The sequence below is a fragment of the Eubalaena glacialis genome, chromosome 17, assembly GCF_028564815.1.
Source record: "Eubalaena glacialis isolate mEubGla1 chromosome 17, mEubGla1.1.hap2.+ XY, whole genome shotgun sequence".
Taxonomy (NCBI): Eukaryota; Metazoa; Chordata; class Mammalia; order Artiodactyla; family Balaenidae; genus Eubalaena; species Eubalaena glacialis.
The window spans coordinates 68,754,398-68,781,681 of NC_083732.1; the positions used below are offsets into that span (position 1 = coordinate 68,754,398).

At 41.5% G+C, this 27,284-nt stretch overlaps 1 protein-coding gene across 2 annotated transcripts in view; it reads right to left on the reverse strand.

Annotated features, from left to right (window-relative positions):
- SAMD12 (sterile alpha motif domain containing 12) overlaps positions 1-27,284 on the reverse strand; it is a 442,714-nt gene that overhangs the window by 190,319 nt on the left and 225,111 nt on the right. The window contains exons 4-5 of one of the 2 annotated variants that reach the window (XM_061171423.1): positions 5,207-5,347; positions 627-716 (exon numbers count right to left, since the gene is read on the reverse strand). In XM_061171423.1, coding sequence (XP_061027406.1) covers positions 658-716; positions 5,207-5,347 — 200 coding nt within the window. In that variant the 3' untranslated portion in view covers positions 627-657. Of the gene's footprint in view, positions 1-626; positions 717-5,206; positions 5,348-27,284 lie in introns of those variants that run through there. The other variant, XM_061171424.1, reaches the window with a different exon arrangement.

Genomic DNA, 27,284 nt, shown 5'->3' on the forward strand with positions numbered 1-27,284 from the left:
ACAGGGCCACTGTGAATAAAGGCAAGGAAATCAGAGGTCGGCATTTTAGCTGAACGACAGTTCTGGCTTTGGGTAATGAGCTGTTTCAGGAATTTTTGTCATGATTCATTGATAGTGCCTATAAACTGATGTATTTATTATGAATCCACCATATACATTTTTTAAACACCTTATAGTTTTTGTCTTTGGTCGGTATCCAGAAGGAGGAGAGCAACAAAAAGGAGGGCAGAGACTTCACCTTCCCTGTGTTCAGAAAACTCACAGTGGCTGGCTAGAGCTCTCCTAGTCCATTTGTGACTATCTTGGCCGTATTACTGTCATTGGGCTCCTGGCAACTGAGTGACAATGACTGGTGTAGAATGAAAAGCTTAAGACAAGTTTTAAAACATCAATTAAAAGTTGGAAAATTAGCCTTAATTATCTATTAGCTTATTTCTTCTAGAAACGCAGTAGAATGAGCTTTCAGATGGGTGTATCTAATTTGGAGGTCTGATTACAAACTGAGGTAACTGATTTGATGTGTGTATAATTTCTACAACCAAAAGAATGTTGTTTCCTTGAGAGGAGATCTTCAGAGTTCATTTGTTTCATTTTGGAGTTGATTTCCAAGTTTGTGGTAGGTTCTTCTGAACGCCTCTGGTGGGGATAAATAAGACTTCATCCTTTGAGGATGGGGTTCCTCTTTGGAAATGGCAGTCCGATATTTAGCTTTAGATCTTGTAAATAAAGTCGGTAATCAAGCATGGAGAAACATGGTGTGTCCAAGATAAAGATTGGAAAAAACAAATAACCCAATTAAAAAATGAGTAAAGGATCTGAATAGATGTTTACTCACAAAAGATACACAATGGTCAATAAGCACTTGAAAAGGTGTTAAATATCATTAGCCATCAGGGAAATGAAAATCAGAATCACAGCGACATACCACTTTACACATATTAGAATGGTTAAAATAAAAAAGACAGACAATAACAAGTGTTGACAAGGATGTGGAGAAATTGAGACCCTCATACACTGCTTGTGGGAATATAAAATGGTATAGCTGCTGTGGAAAACTGTCTGGCAGCTCCTGTAACTTACACTGGGAGTTACCATATGACTCAGTAATTCCACGCCCAGGTATATAACCAAGAGAAATGAAAACAGGTCCACACAAAAACGTACATTTAAAATAGCATTATTAATAATAACCAAGATTCAGAAACAAATGTCCAACTGATGAAAAATGTGGTACGTTCATATGATGAAATACAATTTGGCAATAAAAAGAAATGAAATACTGACACATGCTTACAACATGAGTAAACCTTAGAACCATTATTCTAAGTGAAAGTAGCCAATTGCAAAATACCACATATCGAATGATTCCATTCATAGGAAATGTCTAGAATAGGCGAATAGACAGAAAGTAGATTAGTGGTTTCTAAGGGCTGGTAGTTGGGGGGGCCTTGGGAGGAAATGGGGAATGACAGTTAATGGGTACCGGGTTTCTTTTTGGGGGTGATGAAAATGTTTTAAAATTAATTGTGGTGACGGTTGCACAACTCTGTGACAATACTAAAAATCACTGAAATTACACTTTGAGGAAACTGTATATTCTGTGAATTATTGCTCAATAAACGATATTATAAAAATAAAGCTTTCATATAAATTAATGAGGTTGATTTAATTTTGTGGCTTCTATTACTGATAGCTAACTATGTTCTGTACTTACTGTCACACTGCACTGAGTGATGTATATATTTGAGCTCGTTTAACTCTTACAGCATCCCTATGAGGTGAGTAGATTTGCTGATCTCACTTTTCAGAGATGAGGAAACTGGAACACAGACAGATTAAGTAACTTCCCTGAAATAACACAGCAGTAAGTGTTGGGGCCGAGATTTAAAATTCAGGCCTGTCTGATGCTAAAATTCATTCTTTCTCCTTATTTCTTTTAAAACATTTTACTCTTTTAAATAGTTAACACACACATATTTCAAGACACAAAGTGACTTAAAAAGCATATGTCCTCTATCCATCTTCTTCCCTGTCCCATAGGTAGAGTTTGTATTAGCTTCTTGTGCATCAGCATTTTCTTATGTAAACAAAGCACATGCAGATATACATTACTATTTCTCCCTCTCTCATTCGCAAATGAAGTATACTCTCTACCTTGTTCTGCACCTTGTTTTTTCCACTTCACCTGGCATCTCAGAGATCCTTCCATATTACTATTCTTCATTCTTGCGTTTATAACTTCCAACTATACTCCAGTGCCTGGATGTACCATAACTCATTTAGCTGGTCTCCTAATGATGGACGCTTAGGTTCTTCCTAAACTTTTGCGATTCAGTTAAAGCTTTGAAATTGCCTCCAAAAGTAAGAAGGAAACACGTAAGAAATACAGCCATTTGTGAAATAAGTCCCTTTCCTCAAAAACTGGCTACTTTGAAGGCAACAACCCTCATTTAAATGTGTTAGTTGGAAAATATTTCTTAAAAACAAATAAAATTTAATTGCATTACACCAGAGTCACCGTCCCATGTGAGCTGGGAAAGAAAATGTACCTCTAGAGACTGGAGGGGTGAGTTACACTCTTTAAGGGGAAAGTTCACGGATTTCTGAAAACTAAGTAACATTCTAAGACACTTGTTTGTACTTATTTAGCATATTATTTCCACTGATTAATATCTTCCGAGATGAGGAATCAAATATTCAATACCGAATCACATGTCACCCCCCCTGGTACATTGCCATATGATATGTATGTGAAGCCATTCAGTTCAGTTCACTTGGGTGGAATGGAGTTACAATTCTTATAATAGCAAACTTAGACCCAAAATATTTTAAGGCCACTCCAGCTGTCTTTAGAACTTCTATTATCAGTCACAAAAACGACTTGTCAATTTTTGTTTCACTTTTTTTAAAAAGAAACCATCACTTCAATAAGGCAATAGACTTTCAAAAGCTGTCTGACATGAAATGAGTTTGAACATTAACATGGAAAGGACAAGCAATAAAAAAAGGTAGTATGAGTGCAGACAAAATATCCAAGAGCTAGAGAATGTGATCTCTTCTAAAGGGAATGGAATGAAAGAATTCTAAAGGCACAGCTTTTCAAAGCTAAAGAAAATGACAACAACTGAATTGAAAAGGCTGAACTTAGCATTATCTTCCCAGAACACAAACATATATTTAGCTTAATAGAGTTGAGTACTATCTCAGGAAAAATCTTATATATTATGAATCTAGGGCAATGAAAGCTGTAGAAAATGATTTTGCAAAGCAAACACACTGCAGGCTGACAGTAGCAGAGGGAAAAAAAAAAGTCCAAGGTGCATGGGATGAGTTCAGGTCTCATTCTATATATCACCACGGGAGGAAAACAAAAGAGCTGAAGAAACCCCAGACGTTAAATAGAACAGGGCAGAACGACGCTTGTGACTGAAGCTTAAAAAATGTGAATGCATTTTCTGATTATAACCGTAATATGGATTTATAGTAGAAGATTTGGAAAATTTAGAAAAATATAAAGGAAACAGTTAAAATCACCCACAATCTCACCACCCAAAGAGAACCATTATCAAAATACTGGCAAAACCATTTGCATCCCCTTTTCTGTGTGCATATAAAAATATGTTCTTTTTACAAAATTGGGCTCATATTATAAATAACATTTTATACATGGCCTTTCCCCCCTACTTCCTATTACTTCTTGAGTACTTTCCCATGTTGTCATATATTCCTTGAAGATATAATTCCAATGACTATATTATATTGTATCTTCTGAATTCAAATAGAATTATCTGATTCTCTCCATATTGCTGAACATCTAGGTTGTTTCTAATTTTTCAGTTTTATAAATAGCACCGCAATGGACATTCTTGTGATAAACCTTTGAATCTCTGTTTACTTCTTAAAAGAACTTAAAAGTATATCAGTACGTCAGATTCACATTTAAGTCACTCAGTGTACCTGTATCTTTAAATTTACCATTGGAAGTCTCTGGAGACCAATGCAAACAATGCATATCAAATAAACAATATATTTTCATATCACACGAAGTCTATATTTATCCTTCTAGAACAGTCATCTTTCAGGCAGTACATTACTTCCTCCAGGCAAATAGACTATTAATGGGTTAATCTAAATGCAATAACATGAAATTTGGCTGATCCAGATTTCTCCAATATCAGTATGCACGCAATTAACAATAGTCTGCAGATTGAAAAATACCCAAGTCTCTCAAAAATATATATTTTATCATCCTTTCATTTAAAATGGTGTACAATGGGCATTAAAATAAAACAAATACGGGTTATAGTTAATGGAGGTTGACAGCAACCAAATCTTACCTAGACATATAACTTATAGTGTAACTTAAGGTTTTCTTCAAGATCCAGCTTTATTCTGTTACTTCCAGTTATAGGGCTTTTAAGTGATTTCAACATATTGAAATTATTAATGATTCTTGTTTAGAATTATATGGTTGTAATACTGCAGTTTTAAATTCCCTATAGTCTATTTAAAAAACGATTCTATTTTTTTTTTTTTGATTCTATTTTTAAGATGATAAACAGGGTTCTCAAAATTTCTAGAGTGTGTAAACATATATATGTATGCATTTATATATACATATATATATATATATATATATATATATATATACACACACACAGACAGACACATACCTCTAAAATGTTTTTCTCTCAGTGAAAAGTGAAGTAAAGCAAAACGCAACAAAAAATCCCACTTATACCATGGCCATATGAACTATGGAATCACTCAAATTCCAAGGCCCCCTCAAAATCGGTAGTCAGACTAAAATAGCTGGGGCTGCACTGTAGAGTTGTGCAGGCTGCACACTGTACAACTCTAGGTGGTGCAATCGTATACTGGTCTATGTAACTGGTACTCTGGGGGTTGTGCAGTGCACAACCTATATAGCTGTATGCGATGACCTTGAAATTAGCTCAGATAATTCTGTTTGCTTATCCATTACTTATCTGTACATCCTTCCCCCTAGTGAGCTAAGAAAAAGAGAAGTTTTAGGAGGGAAGTGGCCTTTAAATCTATATACCTTTTTTTTTTTAATGAAAGAAAATTCTGCAAAAAACCAAAACAAAACAAGCCAGTTTTTCCCTGGCTCCCTTCTCTCACGACGGTAAGGGTTCCTTTCCTCCCATCTCCCCTTCCATCCACCCACTAGGCAGCAGCAGGATACCTTGTGTGAGTAACTGTAGATTTCTGACTTCTTCTCGCACCTTCAGCTGGAGCACCTGTTGTAAGATGTGCTGCCGGAGGTTCTCCTGGGCAATCCCCATTCGCTCAAGCTTTTTGTCTGTAAGTCTCAGCAGGGCTCGCCCTGCAGGGTTTCAAGAAATAAAAGGAAAAGCAAATGAACAATGGCTGGAAAAGGATTTCCATCTTCCTCTGGGCTGATCCTGCCATAACAGAAGTTTCCATCTAAACACAGACACTTTAGAATAGAGGGTCCTCCATTATGCCTGCTGACTGGAATGGATAGGCAGGATGGAAAAAATCCACAAGTTTAAAAAAAGAACTTCAATTTTTATCTAATATTGGCAATCCCCAACTGACTCACACATCGAGTTAAATAAATCAGCAACATTTTAACCTGGGTATTTGGGTCACAGATCGCATGTTTCCATAGAAACAATGCTCTCTGTTGGGTGATGGGTTCTGAGGCTCGCCCATAAGAGCCCATGTCACTGATAAGCCAGCTGAAGACTTAGATGCTCTAACTGTGGTTATAGAGAAACTCCGGCAGTGTTTAACCAGGTTACGATAACGTTTCTGTGAAACATGCATTTGAAGGTCCAGTTTTAATCGGCGGGCACCCACCTCCCCTGCTGCACCCCTGGTGCTAGGTTGGAGTTCCATCTTTGGCTGGTGGGAGCTACGCCTTAACCCAATCACTGGCCTAAGGCAAAAGTTCCAGCAGGGCTGAGCATGGGCAAAACAAGGAGCCTCCGGTGTGAGTGCCCTCAGAACAGACACCCTGGGCCCTGGGCAGCCTGGCATAGTTTCCTTTCAACCTCTTTCTTTTCCTGGGTGGTGGCAGTGGCGGGGGGGCGGTCTGCATGCTTCCCTTGCTACTGTGGTTTCCATCAAATTCCCGAATTCTCTCTACTCTGTGCCTGACCTGCACAAGAAATAAAGAGAATAGCACGGCCCTGTACTCTCCCTCCAACACCTCCAGTCACCAGACCTGCAGGTCTTTTTTCATTTTAATTGATGACGAACAGACAGAGTCCACCAGTGATCAATGGTAAGTCTTAGGGTATACTATGATATACGCTTCAGGAACTAAATTCTCTACCTCCTCAAAAAATAAACTCAACAGCCAGAAGGTGAGGTTAATGAGCATTTTAATCTGAGGAACAGGGAAGCCTGTGTGGCCTGTGAGTAGAGACAGGTGAACAGGGAGAACCAGTTAAGAGCAACCCATGCTGTGCATACTTCTCTTTTACCTCCCTTTAAGCTTTGCTAAATGCATCAGTCAGGATAAATTAGGGTCCATGCTGCAGTAACAAGCAACCCCAAAATATCAGTGGCTACAACAAAGTTTATTTCCTGCTTATTCTACATGTCGACTGCAAGTCCATCCATTTTGAACATTGTTGATCATTGTACCAGAGGGAAAAGAGAGGTGCTGGAAGGTCTCATAGTATCAATGAAATGCTCAGCCTAGAGTGATTTATAAATTTTTGGCCAGAACTAATCACATGAACTTTCCCACCCACCAAGGGTCCACACATGAACTGTGCTTCCATCACGTGCCAGGAAGGTGGTAGGGGGGAAGAGATATATTTGATGGGCAGCACTGATGAGAACCACACCAACATCGATTTGGCTCTGGACCAGTGCCTGGCAAGGAAGTGAGTGCAGGGAGTTGTGGAGGTGGGTGGTAGTCTGAAGCTTCAGTAAAATTTGCATGTGGAAGAGGAAAAAGAGGTGGGGGAAGGGGAACCTGAGGTAGCTTGGCAACAGTGGGCAGATCATGATGGCCACGAGAAAGGAAGCATAGGACACACACAGACTCAAGCAGTTCTGACTGTCTTCTGCGATAGGCAGAATGATGCTCTTTCTGCCAAAGACGTCCACATCCTCATCTCAGGAACCTGTGAGTTTGTTACCTTATATGACAAAAGGGACGCTGCAAATGTGATTTTGTTAAGGATCTTGAGATGGGAGAGTACCTGGCATTACTCAGGTGGGTCCAATCTAATCACATGGGTCCTTATAAGTGAAAGAGCAACACAGGAGAGCCAGAGAGGGGAGAAATGTGTCAATGGAAGCAGACATTGGAGAGACGCAACCACAAACCAAGGAAGGCAGGCTTCTACAAGGTGGAAAAGACAAGGAAATGGATTCTCTCCCACACCCTCCAAAAGGAATGCAGCTCTACCTTGATTTTTGCCCCATAGGACCCATTTTGGACTTCTGATCCCTACAACTGTAAGATAATAAATTTGCATTGTTTTAAGCTACGAAGTTTGTGGTAATTTGTTACAGCAGCAATTGGCCTTGCAACTGGAACTTAACATGTTTTTAAGAAGTCAACTGAGGGACTTCCCTGGTGATCCAGTGGTTAAGAATCCACCTTCCAATGCAGGGGATGTGGGTTCAATCCCTGGTCGGGGAACTAAGATCCCATATGCCGTGGGGCAACTAAGCCTGTGTGCTGCAGCTACTAAGCCCACGCACCACAACTAGAGAGAAGCCCGTGCGCAGCAATGAATGATGCCCCATCCGCAACAAAGATCCTGTGTGCTGCAACTAAGACCTGACGCAGCCAAATAAACAAACAAACAAACAAATATATATATATATATATATATATATATATATATAAAGTCAACTGATGGCTTCAGATTTCCTTTGCTATCCCTTTCCGAATTTCTGGGCACTGGCATACTCAGAGGTGCAGAGCTAAGGAGTGGTGAGTCTGAGTCCCAGGCTTCCGGGATAGCCCTGCCTTCAAGTATTCTGCTGTCAGACCTTGATCCCGAAGTGATGTTCAGAAAACACTGAATGGGACTTGGGTATCATTTACGTGGATAATTGGTCTCCAAATAGCAGATATTTAGCTCTTTATATAGGCCCTCAACTCAACAACAAATACTGCAAACACCCATGAAATTCAGATTATCTAATTCTCTTCCTCCTCCTCTTTCTGGTCCTCACTATTTGGGCTGTGGTTTTACAAACTGGGACATTCAGCAGCCAGAGTTGCTGAGGTGTTGGTAAGGTACTTGGGAGCTTTGGTCCCGAGAGGTTGGCTGGTCCATCATTAGTGCGCAGAGGGAGGGTTTTATTCCAGTGTGCATGGTTCAATTTCTTTGCAGACAAAGAAACAAAGATGCCCCCTTCCTCCAGGAACCTCCAGCTTCAACCGTTCCATCAATGCCTCTGACTGATCAAAATGTGGATACATGAGCCCTATCAGAATTTTATCTCCTACCTGGGTTAATAGCATCAGCTCTGAATGTACAAGTAACAAAACTCTACCAGTTATACAAGCTTGTGCATTTCACATTGTGTGGTACAAACAATTGTACCTATCAACATTTCACCTCTTATAGGCTTGACTGTTCAAGTTGTTTCAGCCCTGAGACTAAAGATGTTCTTGCTGTTATTTTCATTATTTCCATTGATAGAAAGGAAAAATGAGAAAAGTTAAAGAATACTGAAAACATGAGAGCTTTTCCTAATTCTTACTACTACACCTTTAGGTGTGCTTTATCTTCAGCGGTAAGAAAATAGAAGTCTTAGACAGGAGAAAGATTAAGGGAAATTATATAAAAGAATTTCCTGATAAAACAACTTCTAGAAAAGATCGTGATCTGTACACCGAGGAATTTATCAACAAAATCTGATTTGCTGCCTTTCTTGGATGGTTTCTACAGAGCCATTTAAGTCTGTGGTTCTGAAAACTCTTCACAAACATTAGATCATTTACAGGAGCAAATGTCCTAGCCATCTCCTAACCCACCACCCCCTGCTGACCACAAAATAAAGAGTGTCCAAACAAGTGTGGGTCAGGGAGGTGATAAGTAGTCAATCATCAAGTGCACCTTTTTTTTTTTTTTCAATGTATATTGTCACTTTTTGTTGCTTATCATAAAAATCCAATTGTTAATTCAACAAACACTTTTTGAGCACTATGTCCTTGTCACTTTGTTATTCATGCTGGGGATAATGAGGAACAAGACAGGGCCACTCCTGGAGCTTTCAGACTGATAAGGAAGGCAGTTAACGATCAATGTTTACAGGTATGTGATGAGTCAGTCCTAAGAGAGAGCAAATATGGGAGCCCAGAACTGGGTGAGCTAAACTAGTCTGGGTATCAAGGAGCTGTCAGGGAGCAAAGGATATTTAACCTGGGACTTAGGGAGTAAGTAAGAGTTAGACCAAGACTACGGGATAAAGCCAAGATTTTTTTTAAAGAGTCCAGTAACCATGTAGATGGAAGAGGCTGCTAGGGTAGGCAGAAGATAGAGGAGTGCTATTATGGTTTTTACATTCCTGCCTTTTCTCACACAAGTGTCTTGAACGACCACCTGCCTCTGCAGTCAGCTGCCTACACAGGGAGGGATCAAGGAGAGAAAAGTCAACCCAATCTCAAAAAAGAAGCACTGGGCCTGGTGATCCAGTGGTTAAGACTCTGTGCTTCCACTGCAGAGGGCGCCGGTTTGGTCCCTGGTCAGGGAAGATCCCACATGCTTCGGGGTGCAGCCAAAAAAAGAAAAAAAAAAATTAAAAAAAAAAAGAAGCACCAACTAAATTTCCTGATACTCCAAACTGGTTCTAAACGGCATTTCGGTGACCAGGCTGCTGGGCCCTTCACAGACTCATAGATTGTTGGAGTTGGAAGAAGCTTAAAGTCCTCCATATTGATCATACCCGGGCCTTCTACTTCTTTCCTTTATTAAGTATTTACCGAGCACCATTATATGCCTGACCCTACTCTGGGTATTGGAGCTATAGAGATGAGTAGTATCTTCTGCCTTTGTGGAGCTTACCATTTGTGTGAGAGGCAGACAACACACAAATAAACCGATATATAGGGGTAGACAGGGACCCCTACTGGAAGGATGGTGCTGTTGTAGTTCGGGTGGTGAGAAAAGGCCTCTCTGAAGAGGTGACCCTGGAACACAGAGAAGTGTCAAGGCAATGAGAGGAATGGCAGGAAGGCTAGTGTGACTAGGGCAAAGTAGGCAAGATAAGTATGTAGGAAATGAGGTCCAAGAGAAGGCAGGGGCCAGATCATACAGGGCCTCTTAGGCCTTGGTGAAGACTTTGGATTTTATTCTAAATGGGGAAAGTTTTGAGCAAGGGATGACTTGGGCATAATCTCATGTCTGAAAAGAATCCCTCTGGTCAGTATGTGGGGAACGAACTGGGGGTGGAGAGTAAGTGTAGCAGTGATGGGAAGAGTCAGAACACCACCAGGGCAGTCAAAACAGGAAGCGAGGGTGCCCTGCACTAGGGTGGAGGTGAAGACATAGTGAGAAGTAGTAGAATTCTGAATTACAATACCTAGAAGTGGGGCGAAAGAATGGCAGACATCAGAGATGACTCAGGCTTTCAACCTGAGCCACCAATGGCTGAGGGCACCATTTCAGGGCAGGAAGTTGAGTTACTGCTCCAAGAGAGGATGTACCAGAGGGAGGAAATCATGGTAGTATTAGCGCTGTTATTTTTTTTTCTTTTGAGAGCACCTGGGATGCAGAGAAGTAATGAAATGTATGGAATTAAACAAAGGGGGACAGTTATGATAGTCTTCTCTCCTCCCCAGAGTGTTTTCATTCGTTCAATACTCTCCTCAAATCCCAAAGCTCTGAGTTGACCGGGGTAAAGTGAGCACAGGCACATCGTGATGGAATTTAGAGAAATCAGAGGGACCTCTTATGACCTAAGGTCTGTATTGCTTAACCCCAACAGTTGTCTTGGGTGCTAAAACTGTTTCCCAGGACTCCTTGTAGAAATCCAAGACAGGGAATATTCCAAGAGGAGGTTCACCCAGCAGAAACATGGATCTGACGCTCTGCTAGCAATCTTGGAAATAAGAATTTTGCTGCAATTGAAGCGTGAGCATATACACAAAAGCTTTATTGTATGTGGCCTAATACAATGCCAGCTCCATAAGAATAAGTATCTTTCCTGTCAGGTTCTCCACTGTCACAGGTTCCCTATTGCTGCCCACGTGCTGGTGCACAAGAAATATTTATCGAACGGATATACTTAGAGCCAGTAAATGAATGTTGTTTTCTTTACTCACTACTGATGATCTCAAGGTTGTTAAATTAGTGGCTTTGCTGCTTCAAGAGACTTGATTGGACACTGACTCTCAGACAGGACAATACCGACAAAGAGAAATTGAAGGTAACAGGAAGGAGGTGGCATTTTGTTGGTGTCGAACACCTGCCAAGTTGAACGGAATAGAGAACTTGAGACTAAATGACCACTTCACCTTCCTACAGGCTTAAAGAAAGACAAGTGCCTTGTTCTGCTTTGGAACAAGCACCAAGTGAGACTATAAGCTTTGCTGAGCAGATGGGCAGAGAGAACAGGTAACTGACAACAGACTTAGAGAGCAGTGTATTAGTTTCCCACAGATGCCTTAACACGTTACAAATACAGGGGTTCCAAACAACAGAAATTTACTCCTCATAGTTCTAGAAGCCAGAGTTTAACACTGGTGTCACTGGGCTGAAATCAAGATGTCAGCAGGACCACATCCCCTCTGGAGGCTGTAGGGGAGAATTCGTTCTTTGATACTTCTAGCTTCTGCTGGCTGCCAGCATTCCTTTGCTTGTGGCCACAGCACTCTAATTTCTGCCTCTATCTTCACATCACCTTCTCCTCTTCTGCGTATGAAATTTCATCCTGCCTCTCTCTTATAAGGACACGTGATGTGATTTAGGGCCCACTTAAATAATCCTGGAAAATCTCCTCTTGCGAAGATCTTTAATCACATCTACGAAGACCTTTTTCTTTTTTTTTTTTTGGTTAAAATTTTATTTATTTATTTATTTATTCATTCATTCATTCATTCATGGCTGTGTTGGGTCTTCGTTTCTGTGCGAGGGCTTTCTCCAGTTGCGGCGAGCGGGGGCCACTCTTCATCGCGGTGCGCGGGCCTCTCACTGTCGCGGCCTCTCCCGTTGCAGAGCACAGGCTCCAGATGCACAGGCTCAGTAGTTGTGGCTCACAGGCTTAGTTGCTCCGCGGCATGTCGGATCTTCCCAGACCAGGGCTCGAACCCGTGTCCCCTGCATTGGCAGGCAGATTCTTAACCACTGTGCCACCAGGGAAGCCCAGACCTTTTTCTTTATAAGGTAACATTTATAGGTTCCAAGGATTAGGACCTGTATCTCTGAATGGCCACTATTCAGTCTGTTACAAGTTGGAAGGAACCTCTGAGATTTCTGAGTATGGCACAGGGTTCATTGTGTTCCACGGAGAAGTGAGGCTCAGAGAAAGTATAAAACCACACAGGAAATGGCAGGAAGACTTGGGTCTGGGCAGGTGCCTCTGACTTTCAGGCCCAATCTGGTTTGTGGTCTCTAGTTCAGATGACCCCCATATTCTGTTCAGAGAATTGTAACAGAAGCCCTGTCACAGCTTTCCAAGATGAATGACCACATGTTATAAGGCCCAACAGGAAATTTCAGGGTAAACTGGAGGGGGGCAAAGGATGTGACTTCAGCTCCTACCCTACTGGAAAGTCTTGGTGCCCCTGCAAGTGGTTGGGGAACGCCACTTTTCCCAAAGAGTGTGAGTTACAGGGCCTCTTTTCTTCTGGAAATAGAGGTCACTGTACAGTTCCCCAAACAAACGGCCATTTGTGCACAGGGTTAGCTCCAAATCTGATCCCAGGTAAAGGTCTGTGTCATACACCAGGTAGATGCCCCTGGCTCTACCCCAGTCCTGGCTGGGCCAGAGCAACAGAGTGAACAGAGTGACAGGTGCTGGGCATACCATCAGGGTACCACAGCCTGAACCCATGTTTCTTCAATCTCACCATGACTCCAAAATCAGAATTTGTGGAACAGAGATGTAAGGAGAGAAGCGTAATCACAAAAGCATGGGATCATGAGCTAAAGGGTATAGATAAATGCCCAGGAAATCACACCTGAGTCTTAATCTCCTCATCTCTACAATGGGAATAAAAATGACACTGTTTCATAGGGTGACTGTGAGGATCAAATGACATAATACAAACACACACCCTTTGCAAATTGGAACCACCATGATGATGCAATCTGGGCACTACCATTCTTGGCTGGCTGAGGATGCTTCCTCCTCCTTCCTTCTCATCATCACAATAATAATAGCAAACATTGATCGGGCCGTTACTAAGTGTTAAACACTGTTCTAAGAGCTTTACACGGATTACCTCATTTTCAACAATTCTGTGAAGACACTTTTATTATCTATAATTGATTAATAGCTACTAAACATAGCTAAAGGTCACACACTTACTAAGCTGCAGATCTAGGAGACAAATATACGTAGAAGCCATGCTCTTTAACTACCTCTCTAAACTGTTGCCCAGGAATCCTTCCCATAGCCTGACACGCTCCCCAACCAGGCTTCTGCCAGTTCTCGTGTAGGGAGCCTGAGGGCCAGAAAAGGTCACTGTCTCTGAGGACTGAAAGGCAAGCAGTGCAGACACGGGCATAACTTCACGATGCACAAGGCTGTGATGGCCACCGCCCTACAGTCTTCCCACAGTGAAGAACGACAGGGGACTGAGGGGCCTTTGCGAGGGGCTGTGAAACAAATTCATCCTTCCTTCATCACACAAGGTCTAGATCTGCACCAGGGACTGGACACATTTCATGATGAAGAACCAGGAGCAGAAAGGTAACTTCCCTGCCAGTGGGACAAGTACAGATTCTTCCAGAGCCCACAGGAGGGGCACCTAACTTAGCTGAGGTCCTTGAATTAAAAAAACACAAGTCAGGAGAGTGAGTAGGAGGGGGAAGGGCATTGGAGGCACAGGAAACAGCTTCGGCAGAGACGGAAATGACAACCAAATGGCCCACTTTAGGGAACTCTGAGAAGCTTGACATGGCTGGGCGTGGAGCACATCATACGAGTCTCACATGCCATTTCGGGATGTCTACCTTACAGGGTAGCCAGTTTTAGTCTTTTTTTTCTTTTTCTGCCCAACCTGAAGCAGCACATCTGAGACACAAGATGATGTGCACAGTCATAAAACGCTCCTTTGTAGATTATGAATGCCTCGTTTTTTGCCTGCACTGCATCCCTGCCTATTTCTGGTGAAAGGAGCTATGTTTTGCCTTTGGCAGGGAGGGCTGCTCCTCCTCAACTGGTGGGGCTTTTACTACAGCACTTTTCATTTCTAAAGGACTACATACTTTTCTTCTTATGTTTACCTTTTATTTTCTGATTCCCTCCCACCTCCTCCCATCATGTAAGGATGTTTCCAACCACCTAGCTAGAGCCTGACTCAATGGAGGCACTGAACAAATTTCTTAATGCTGGGTGTGTGACCCAGACAGGGCAAATAAAATTTAGTAGAATTGCTATGGTTTCTAAGAGGGAAGTTCTCTTTCCTTCTTACTTAGATCACGTCCCAAGGGGCAATATAAGCTTAGACTTGCTGTCAGTGGCTGTCTCTGCCACCATATGGAGAGAATTTGCTAGAGAATTAAGCCAACAGAGAAAGCAGGGCTGAGACAGAGAAAGGGGGGTGGTGAGAGGAGGGAGGTGGGGGGGGGAGGGAGAGAGGGAGGTAAATAAGATAACATTATTTGATTTCCTAAAAACAGCCTTGCCTGAAGTCAGATACCCCTGGGTTTCTCATTTATATAAGTCAATATTAAGGGGGAGGGGGAGGGGCGGGGAGCGAGTTGAGCTCATTTGTACCACGTGTACTCAAGAGAATCTTGACTTACAGAGCCGAGCTTATCTGTAATTCTCAGTTGAGCTGCTGTACTGTCCTGGTTATCATCATTCCAAGAAAGCCCATCAGGCTGTAGGCAAGTAAGAATAATGAGAACCCACGGTAACTTACTTTCAAAAAGCTAATCATTGGCAAATTTTGGTATTTTAATTATTATACAATGTGGAATACACCTTAAGTCCAACTGCATACTTCTGTATGTTTGATGCACCTGGGGCCACCTCCTTATCCAATTACACCTGAGGTTACAAACTCAAATGTCGTCAGGATAACATAACTGCGTGAAGAGGACCAATCTAAGGGACAACTGGGACTTGGTGGATGACAGTGGATGGGATATTTTGTTGTTGTTTTTTTTTCTAAAATGTGCAATTCTAACCCATTTTTGCTATGCTAGAATACAGGCTGAGTGTTGCTACTGGTCCTATTTTTAAGTTAAGAATGGAAAATCCAGAAGTTTCACGAAACCTCCTAATTTAAAATTTGCCCTTTTCCCCCATATTATGAGAGCTAAACAAAGCATGTACATGGGTCATATTTGACTCACAAGTTGCCACTTTCAACATCTGACTTTTAACCTTTCCTCCCCCATGTCCCTCCCACTTGCAATGGAAAGGGATTCAGGCAACCTTGCCTTCAGGGTTTCAACTGACTTTTGGAAGGACTTCAGGTTCTGAGATTCCGCCCTGTGAGGTCTGTTCTAGATTAACATCAAACGAGACCAAGGGTGGCTGATGACTAGTCTGAACAGGCCTTCCGTTTTTTATAACCTAACGCGCAGAGCAAACCTATCTTCTTAGGTAACCCCCAACCCAGTGCCTGATTTCCTAAGGGTGACTGCAAATCACCAGTACCAGAGTGAACAGACTCTGAGGTCAGCCAACCCATTGCTTCATTTCCTGGCGAGAATGTGCACAAAACCTTCCAAGACCAATAAGTCTCCTCTCACTTCTACCTGAGAAGGCAGCCCACTGCCAAGCCTGGTCACTTACTTGGCTACATTCAGAATGATTAGCAGTAAATTAAAGGCCCCTTCCCTGTGCTGAGGAAGAGAAGGGTTAACAGACATTTGCATTGAGATCACTGTAAGTAATTTACCATACTGATGGGAACTGTATATTGATTTTCTTAAACCAGTCTTGGGAAAAAAGACTTTTTTTATTTTTTTAATTTATTTTTTTACTGAAGTATAGTTGATTTCCAATGTTGTGTTAATTTCTGCTGTTGAGCAAGGTGACTCAGTTATACACATACATACATTCTTTTTTATATTCTTTTCCATTATGGTTTATCCCAGGATAAAAAAGACTGTTTTAGACAATCTAGGTTTTTGGTTGAATATATTCAGGTGCCAATGATGTTAATAGGAGGAAACTAAAATAATGCTAATTCTCACCCAAAATATAAAGTCAGAAAGAAATTTTATAGTGCTTTTCAAACAGAGGGGAAATATGGCTGTGCACTATTTTTCAGCTCTCCAAGAAGGAATACACAGCTTCCAGGCAGTAAATTAAAGGTTAAATCCTTGATGTTGTTGGTAGCACACAGAGTTACCAAATCCCCTCCAAAAATTAATTTAAGAAAACCTTAAAACATTTTGTTTGGGGATTCCGTTTTAGTCCCTGGGAAGACTCAGTAATTACTTCCCTTGTACCTCAGAGCAGATTTTCCAAGCGAAGAAGTATAGTATCAACATATCGGAGACTATAGCCGAAAATTTATGATATCATAAACCACCTTCAAGGTCTTTTCTGGTTTTGATAGGTAAACCAGACCTCTTGGTACATTTGCTTTTATTTGTCAGAATTTGTATGCATTGTCTTGGGGATCCTCTGTTAACTGAATGTCACTAGGTGAGCAGCCCACCATGCATCAGCCATCTTTTAAAATTAATTACCAGGAAGCACGTGAGATGTCTGCTGACAGCCTCCCCCTCCCCCTCGATATTCCACCCATGGCCATAACAGCCCGACATGTACAGTGCTCATCTGCTGAAGAGGCAGGCACTGGGCTTGCTGGCCTCTCCGCACGAATTCATCTGAGCCAGTGACCCAATGCCAAATGGATGTTTAAAAACGTTTCAAAGCTACTTCGACTTTCTCTTCCTGATACCTAGAGATTCGTTTTTTTGCTTAAGCTTTTCAATGTTGGACTTTATTAATACCAGGGATTTCTTTGGTAGAAAGATTAACAAGTGAGTACTAGCCCAGCTCCAGAAACATTCAGCAGAAGAGATGGAAACAGTGCTCCTGCCTTTGGGGAGCTGAAGAGTTACCTGCAGATGTAAGATCAGCAGGTATTAAACATCCTAAAAGCAATTATGTGATAAAACCTATAGCAATGACCATGAGGACCATACGATCTATTAGGAAAGCTTTGGTGAAAAAGAAAGAGGTCTTGGGTTTGGAGTTGAAAGTCAGGGCTGGATTGACCATTTATTTGCTCCACGGTTACTGTTGTGATGATTCACCTTTCTAGGCTTCAGTTTTTTCACTTGTAAACTGGGGATGAAATGATACCCTCTCCCCCATGTTGTGCTGATTAAGTACTCAATGAGGGCAGTAGAATACAGAGTGTCATTGCCATTTTTAGGAAGCAGACCTAAAGAAAGCTAAGGGTCCCACCCAAAATCCTACAGGGAGTGCTGTAGTTCACTCCAAAACTATGATGGAAGCACCTGAAAGGATGGCATCCTGATGATGACAGTGGGTATCCTTTCTCAGGAGGTAGTGGTAAAAAGGAAAAGAAAATTTGATTTAGTACATCCCAAATTTCAAAAGTCATCAATATGACATGCAAGTAGAGTGGGTCTTACCTGCTTGACCTTGTCTATTTGGGCGCTACTGACATTTGGGGCTGGGTAATTCCTTGTTGTGGGGAGCAGTCTTGGGCACTGTAGGATGTTTTGCAGCATCCCTGGCCTCTACCAACTAGATTCCAGTAGCACCTACTCCCAGTTGTGACAGTCAAAAATGTCTTCAGGGACTTCCCTGGTGGTCCAGTGGTTAAGATTCCACACTTCCACTGTAGGGGGCAAGAGTTCAGTCCCTGGTCAGGGAGCTAAGATCCCGCATGCCACGTGGGCGGCCAAAAAAAAAAAACGTCTTCAGATTTTTGCCAAATGTCTGCTGGAGGGCAAATTCACCCTTGGTTGAGAACCACTGATGTAGATGCTTGCTTTCAACTAACTGATTCTCAAAATGCTAATCCAAGAGACGTTCATGGGACTCAGGTAGATAAGGAGGCAAACCAACACAAAACATACTTTTGAGAAAAGCACCTACTATGTGTTAGGCCCGTTCCCATCCATTACTCCATTTAATCCACAAATCACCCTGGGAAGCATTCTTTTCTCCATTTTAAGGATGAGGAAACACATTCATGGAGATAAAGTTCCAAAGCATACAAGACGAACAAGGATCCCAATTAAGTTCTACAAGTAAAAATTTCCATGCATTTGATCTTGAAATGCCTCAAAGCCCATAACCACAACACTTCCAATGAGGTTTAACTGAAGGGTCCTCATGAATAAAAGAGTAATGGAAGTGAAATAAGGTTCCCCTGTTTGATGTGACAAAATTTTGAGGAAACCAAGACCATAAAAATTGACACTGTCTGGCATTGCTTCAATGCTGAAGAGACAATAAAGGATGCACAACTACATATGTTCCCTTCTGTCCTCCAAGAGGGAGTAAAAATAAGCTCACCGACAGGAATAAAGACGCAGACATAGAGAATGGACTTGAGGACACAGGGAGGGGGAAGGGTAAGATGGGACGAAGTGAGAGAGTGGCATGGACATATATACACTACCAAATGTAATATAGATAGCTAGTGGGAAGTAGCCACATAGCACAGGGAGATCAGCTCGGTGCTTTGTGACCACCTAGAGGGGTGGGATAGGGAGGGTGGGAGGGAGACGCAAGAGGGAGGAGATATGGGGATATATGTATATGTATAGCTGATTCACGTTGTTATAGAGCAGAAACTCACACACCATTGTAAAGCAATTATATGCCAATAAAGATATTAAAAAAAAAATAAGCTCACCGAACTTAAAGTCCAAAATTTGACGTCAACAGGTTACATCACTAAAAGTTATGCTGGAATAAGGTAAGCAGCATGATCAGACTCTCTTTGGTGTTTCCTTTATCCGTGTCTCCCTACATGTTCTGCCTTCTCATGTCTTCCCTCCCCACTTCTTGTCTGATGGGCTTCAAGGGTTGGCTCAGATCTTACTTTCTCCCTGGCTTCCCGCGGAACCTACAGGTAAAGTATAAGGTGCTGTTACAGGTGTCTCTTTCCCTACTTAAAGGTCCTTAACGCGAGGGTGTATCTGTTCACTTTTCTATTGCCAACGTTCAGAATACTGCTTAACCTAGGGAAATAAGATTTGGACAGTGTCAAAATGAACTTTGTCAAGGGAAACTCGAGTTAGAGGGTGTGGTAGACTCTGAAGGGAACAGTCCCATGTTGCAACTGCAGGTACATGTGATGCCACGTCTGTAGTGCCAGTACCTTGACTTTGCGAAAAGACTTTCAGGGTTGCAACAGCCCCCTGGTAGCCCAGGTGAGTGATGGTGCTAAGGACTGTGGAACTAGAGACACGCACGGATGACAGCTTTCTTCTCTCCCTTCTCTCAACCCAGGTATTACGATGCTGGAGCAGGAGGAAGGTGGGAAGAACAGAGTGAAAGAGGAAGGGAGAGAGCTCTTGCTGTGATGAATTAGATCACCCCTGAAGACTGGCAGCACAGGGGAAGGGGGAACTGGATGACCCTGACAGCACGGACCAATGGCTTTATGATGGTCAAGGGCACACCCGTGGAGTCAGATGCTTGGGCGCAAAACACGTCTCCACCAATTACATGTCATGTTACCTTACACAAGTTACTTAACCTCATGTAAGTCTTCATTTACTCACCTTACTAATGAGTATGATAACACTATCTCTGTCCTAGGCATACTTATGAAGATTAAATGAGATGATACATAGAAAGCACAGTGCCTGGCCCATAAGCTTTCAACAGAAGTTATCAATGGATGATGATGATGATGACCAGTCCTAAGACTGAGGATTTGCTACAGGTGAGTTTCTGATGAGCCATGGGTCCCTATGTTCCCACAGGTGAAATGTACTATACATCCGCCTTACACAGTACAGCCAGTTTATAATTATACCAATACCTACTTGTACACTGCTTCCCTCACTGTGACTCTCAGCCACTGCTTGAGGGCTCAGGTCACTTAGCTGTCTTTACTTCCTTTTTTTTTATAATTCCATTATTATAGGATGTATATCTCATATGTTTAATCTCTAATTGAGCTCTCTCTAAAGAACTGTAAGGTGCAATAAGACATTTCAAGAATTATTTGGAAAGAAAACAAAGCAATACCCACTTGGGTTTTCTCCAGTAACCACACACTAGGGTCAGTATTTTGGGAGCAAAATGTCACATACAAGGGTTCTCTAACCTCAAAAAGTTTCAAATCATTGTTGCAGGAAACACTTTGTTTACTGTGGGTACAAATAAAGACACACTATAGCCAATAATAGACTCTTTCTACAATCAATCATAAGTGATAATAAAAATGGACACAGAGAAAGCTAGGAAAAAAGTGGAAGTTGAAGGAAAAGTGAGATTCTTTGGTACAACTTTCTCTTCTGACTTAGATTTGGCTATAAAATACTTCAGTTCAACATTAGTTAACTCATTCTTCTAGCAATAATATAATCACAACTTAGTTTAATTTTGTTTGTTTGATTTTGGGAAAGCAACCTGAACTTGGAGTAGAAAGCTTGGGTTAGCGCTATGAGCTGGAGCAGCTTACTTAAGGCCACTGAGTCACAGTTTCCTCATCTGTAAAATGAGAATACGGATTTTCAATGCTTTGAGCTTTCTATGTGAAAGTAAAATTACGTAGTAAATTTGAAAGTGCCTAGCATAGTACCTGACTCAATACATTTCTTTCAAATTAAACTAGAGATTTCATAAAGGTGTGCCTTGTTTCTAGCATTACACTTACTATATTATAATATAATCATGAATTTGTTCACATGACTCTCTTCCCTTCCAAATTCTAGGCTCTTTATAAAGAGAATGTGGGTTTCATTTAACTGAGTAGCTCCAGTGCTCGGCACATGGTAGATATTTGTTAAAGTTTTGCTGAATGAATGGCCCTGTGAGAAAGGGAGAAGAGATGGTATCATCCCCATTATGAAAGTAAAAAAACGCCCCGGAAAAGTGAAAGGACCTGCCCAAAGTCACATGCCTAGTAATTAGCAGAGCAGAGACTAGAACCAAGACACCTGATTCAAATTCACGCTGTGTCTAGAAAGGCTATGCCTGCTTTGGTTCAGCCTTCATTTAATAAACAATGATCTTGGGGCTTCCCTGGTGGCACAGTGGTTAAGAATCCACCTGTCAATGCAGGGGACACAGGTTCGAGTCCTGGTCTGGGAAGATCCCACATGCCGCGGAGCAACTAAGCCCGTGCACCACAACTATTGAGCCTGCGCTCTAGAGCCCATGAACCACAACTACTGAAGCCCGCAAGCCACAACTACTGAAGCGCACGTGCCTAGAGCCCATGCTCCACAGCAAGAGAAGCTACCGCAATGAGAAGCCTGCGCACCTCAACGAAGAGTAGCCCCCGCTCGCTGCAACTAGAGAAAGCTCGCGCACAGCAACGAAGACCCAACGCAACCAAAAAAAAAACCCAACAAAACAAACAAACAAACAAACAAAACAATGATCTTCTAATGCAGCCATTAGGCTAGGTGCTGGGTATAGCAGTGAATACAATCCATATGGTCTCTGTACTCACAGAGCTGTAGTTTAGTGAGGGAAGTACACTACTATCTGAAGGATGAGAAAGACTGGTGAAGAGTAAAGTGAAAGAGGGTGGAGGCAGAAGAAAAAAAAATATGCAAATGTTCTGTGTAGACTACTACTTTCAGTGAAGGCAAGAAGGCCAGCAAGGTGAGGTAGGGTTGTGGGACGGGTGGAGGCCAATGGCTTGAGATGAGGATAGAAGAGGTCAATGGCTTGAGATGAGGATAGAAGAGGCCAATGGCTTGAGATGAGGATAGAAGAGGTCAATGGCTTGAGATGAGGATAGAAGGGCAGGCAAGTGTAAGATCATTCTTGGTCTTGGAGGCAAGATCAAGGATCCCATTACTTACTCCAACTGTGATGCGAAGTCAAAATACAGTTTTAAGCAGGGAAGTGACAGGATACAATTTATATTTAAAAACTCTCTCTGGTTGTAAAAAAATGTCCCAGTTGAGGGTCTAGGTGACATCTGGAAGGAGGGAAACTAGCTGGGAAACTGGAGCTGTTGTTGAGCCCATAGATGATGGTGGCTTCTACTAGAAGGTGGTGATAAAGATGTGAAGAGAGGAGATATATTGAATGTAGAATGAAAGGTTTTGGTGGTAGATTAGGTATTGAGCCAAGAAAGAAATGGAGAGCAAGAATCATCCTTGTGTTTCTCACTTGGTCAATAAAATAAAAGAAAGGGCCACCGCTGACATGGAGAACACTGAGTGAACAAGTCAGAAGGAAAAGATCAATACTTCTGGTCAGGACATGGGATAAATCTGAACTGCCCATGCCTATGAGATATTCAACAGAAATGCAAAATGGGCATGGAGTACAAGCTTGGAGCTTCAAAGAGAAGTCAGGTCTGGAGATTAGCTTGGGAGCCACCATCATAGAGTTGACATATAAACCCACTGTCAAAGAGAAAGGGGAATGGACAGAGGAAAGACCCTAAGGCTGATCCTTTAAGGACCTCTCGCACTGAGTGGGTAGATCAGTGAGACAGGCCAACAGGGACACACTGCTAATGAATGACTGGAGACAGGGAAAAAATCTGGGAGAATGAGGTGTCAGAATGAGCATGGTTCAAGAAAGAGAAGAGACCATTTGTGCTGAACGCTGAGGAGTCCAGCCAGGAGTAGTCATTAGAGCATACCTTGCAATGGAAGGCCCTTGAGGCACAGAATCCCTAGTGTACAGAGTATGTGAAGGGTAGAGTCTAACACATCAGGTCATTCAATCACTGAGCTTTTCTCCTAGGTGAGGTATCTTTTGTTTTACTCAACAAAGGTAAAGGAGTTACATGGAAATGGATTCATAAACCTTTGACATCATCATTATTATCAATAATAAAAACATCAATAATTTATTGGACAATTATGATGGGCTGGGTATAAATGTGAATAATTTCTCATTCTTTAATTTATTCTTTGGGACAGTCCTCTGGATAGGTTTAACTGTTATCCCTATTTTAAAAATGAGGAAAATGTGGCTTGAGAATTTTAGTGACACAATCACATAGATGGTAAGAGACAGCAGAATTTTGAATTATTATTTTTCCAACTCCATAGTTCATTGCTTCTGCCCATTTTGCTGCCTGGCTTGTCTCTGCATGTGAATAGCAGCTTTGGAAAGGGAAGAGAATCTCTTTTTAAAAATATTTTAATTTCTAGACCTCACTAGAGTGCCCGCTGCATAGCAGGCCAACGATAAGTGATTGATGGAAGGGTGGGAGAGAAGGAAAAAATAGAGGGAGAAAGACAAGAGAAAAGTAGAGATCAGATAACTTAGGCCAAATCAATTTCTGACAATAATTGGTTCTACTGAATGGGAGACTCTGTGCCATGTCACTTAGATCCCCCATAAGGCCTAAAGAACTCCCCAGCTGCTGGGAGTGAGAGTTGCCTGCTGACTGCTCTCAACTGTTGGCCCTTCTGGGCAATGCCCTGGGCTGAAAAGAGCCACTTTGCCTGAGGTCACGACCCTCTTCCTGAAAGCAGCCAGGATCCAATGACTGGTGGGGTGGGTGGGAGGAAGAAGGTGTAAAAGTCCAGCTCCCAGCTAGCCCAGCCCCCAGTGAACTCCAAAGGTCAACCCCAGCTCCAGAACTGGGGCTGGTTGAGATCTTGTCATGACTGAATCACAGCCTGAATTCTGCATCTTTCACTTTCCCAGCAGGTGGCGAATAGGAGGACACCACCCAACAAACTCCTAACACCCAGATCTCCTTCTCTGAGCCTGCTTTCTGGGGAACCCAAACTCTGACAGGGATTTACTGGGGAAAGGGGTGCCCGATCGAGTCTCTGACATGAACATGACATGTTGCCTGTGATGATTTTAAAACAGCCCAGATGGCTTCACTGCCCCATCCAGTACGCCTCTAGGTCACCCACCTCCATAGTAAGTAAGTGTGTGTGCAGGGAATGAAAATGAATAGTGGTCTCTGAAATACATAACTACTAAGATAAATCTGCTGCTAAAAATTGTATGTGTACATCATCTATTGATTTTATATGTGTGTCTCATTTCCCATAAAACACTGTGAGCACTATGTAATAATAGCGCACTCTGTATTTGAGCACTATGTAAATCATAAATACATATGTATATATGCAGATACACATATATTTTCATACACATATAAATATCTATATGCTTGACATGAATTATCGCATCAGATTCTTACATATAAGCACAATTACTTCTCTGATTTTTTCAGATGAGAAAATTAAGCCCAGAGAGGTTAAAGAGCCTGACAAAAACCTCCCAGCAAGAAGAATTGATGCTTTGGGTCAAATCTGGCACTCCCAGACTTCAAGCCCTGTACCACACTGAATATTAATTTGGCACTATTGTAAAAAGTTATTGTCAAAGTTATTGTAAAAAGCTGTGACTTTAACAAGAGAATAAGGAGAACAAATACAGACTCATGGATCCCTCATTTTACAAATTTAGATTTTGTATACTGGGTCTCCTTAAATCAGGAGACACCTGGATACACAAGTAAGTCAAATTCACAAACAACAAAGCCACAGGGAAATGTAGCATTGTCCTTTACCCCTTGCAGAAGCTACATCTTCTCAGTAACTCAAGTGAGCTTGCTTTTTACAATCGAAATGTTTTCCTTTGTATGCAGAGTAATGGAGCATAGCAGAATACATGCCTTCAGCTACAAAAATCTGTAAATCAACACACATACTCCATCATGTTGTGACCGTGAGAACATACACCCTCACAAGCCAGGAGACAGTCTCTGTCAAAGGAAGAGCTGAGTACTGATCAGTCCATAAAAACAGAACTGAGATTGAAAAACCATTTTATAACTGAGAAACGCATTGCTATCATAACATCAACAGCTTGGAGTCGACAAAAACTATATTGGTTAAATTAAGTCTTCTACATAAAGATGTCAAATGTTACAACTTCACTATTACTGTAAAGAATAGCTTCAAAATGTGCCTAAACTGAAGAATAAGATGATACCATCCTTAGAAATGACTTTATAGAATTGTCGATTCTAAAATCATAAATCTCTACTCAAGCATCAAATTTCTATTGGTTTGGGCTGCATCTTCCAGTGCCATGTCATCCCAGTCCTGGCCATCTGAACCATTTTCATATCTTGCTTCTAACATGAGGAACACAAGTGTCTGTAGTGACTATTCCTAGATTTCTGCCTTAATCATAGAGTGCTATGAAATCTGGACACAGTTGAAATTTGAATCTATATCAGTTCTTTCAGATTTTCTTTGACGGTAAAGCAGTAGTCTTCCAGGCTTCTTTTTGCCTCGAGTCCTGTATATTTTCTGGATTGGATTATTACAGCTCTAGGCTTTCTTTAAAATACTGAAACGTTAAAAGCTCATGAGGACACAGAAGTTAGCCCTGATGAGAATTCACCTTTTAAATGAGCTAAGTCATGAGATTCATCACTGGGAACACACACACACACACACACACACACACACACACACACAAACTTTTGAGGACATTGGGATTGCTCAAATATCCACTAAATGTGCCCCTACATTTAACCTTGACATTTTATTTTCAGAATGTCTTTTCATCACTTAGAAATATAGCCACATGATTTTTCAATCCAACTTGTAAGATGAAAGTAAGCCTTTCTTGAGCATGATTTACATTTCCTGTATTTGTTCCTTATAAATTATATTTAAGCTGAATATTCTGATTTATGAAGCTCCATTTCCTTGTCTTTCCATAAGAAAAAAGGCACATGTGTCCAAGATTAGATTCTAAACAATCCACTGCCTTTAATTATGAAAAACCTATGTAACACAGGGAAGTTTGAGGAGAAGAAAATCATTTGCCTACAAAAAGAAATAATTCAGTATTGCTAAATCAGTATTGAAATTAGAAATGGAAGAGGCTTGTCAAATCAAAGTTTGCATTTGACACCCAGATTTAGCATGCCAGAGATGTTGGGTCACCAGAGGTGCCTCCAATCTTTTGATAAAGTGGAGAAACTGAAAAAGAACATTTAAGGAGCAAGGCCCTTAATCAAAGGCAAGTCCTCATAGATCAGAATATCAGACAGAAATATGTAAGATGCAGGAGAGGCAAATGGAGAAATAACACTGAAACATCAAGGAGATAAAACTTTATTTGAAAGTTTTCTTGACAGAGATGCAAGTCCTGTATGGTATCTACACTGACAGTGTCCAGGGATTAGGGTTTATAAGGGAACTGTTACAGCCAGAAGAGCCAGAGGGGTCAAAGGCTGAATGATATTATTGTGTGTAAAACCACAACCTTTCATCTATGGAATGTAACCTAATCCTTAGAAATCTCCTTCCCTGTTTCCCTCCTAGTAAAGAGCAATGGCTTGTAGTAAACATTCTTCTGAGTGTGTGCGTGAGTTGGGGAGAGAGGAGATATGGAAGTAGGGGCACTGGACTGATACAGCAGAAACAACAAGAAGCAGATGCTGGCATTTACCCAAATAGTCAGAGCAGAATTATCTAAAAATTTTAAGCATCTTTAGATTTCACCATATGACCTTTGATTAGACAAATCTTTTGTAAGGTCTGGTCCTGTTTGTCTTTTATTGTTGTCCTTTGTTAAAAAAAAAAAAAAATTCTGATACTAGTAACTAGTTGCTACAAACCATTTAAAAAGGAGAAACCTACCAAAAAACAGTGAAATGGGGTAAAAGGAACTTGCTGGTAAGCAATCTCTAAAATTTATCAGAATCCCTGTCGAGAGTCCACCCACACACCCTGCATTCTGAATTGCGTACAGAGCCTCTTTCCTGATTTATTGCATCTCTCCGCACATTGAAGAGATGAGGCTAGCATCTGCCAGTGTAGGAAATACTGTATCTTCATGCCAGCCTGCCAGTTCCTTCAATGCAACTCCAAGAGTTAAAGAGGATTTGTTCATTTCAACCAGGTTGCTGTTGCAACAGGGTTAATGAAAACAAAGGTAAAGAGATAAAATGGGCTCTAACCTGTTGAGCAAATTGGGCTCTCTCAGTGGAAATGGGGAATAAA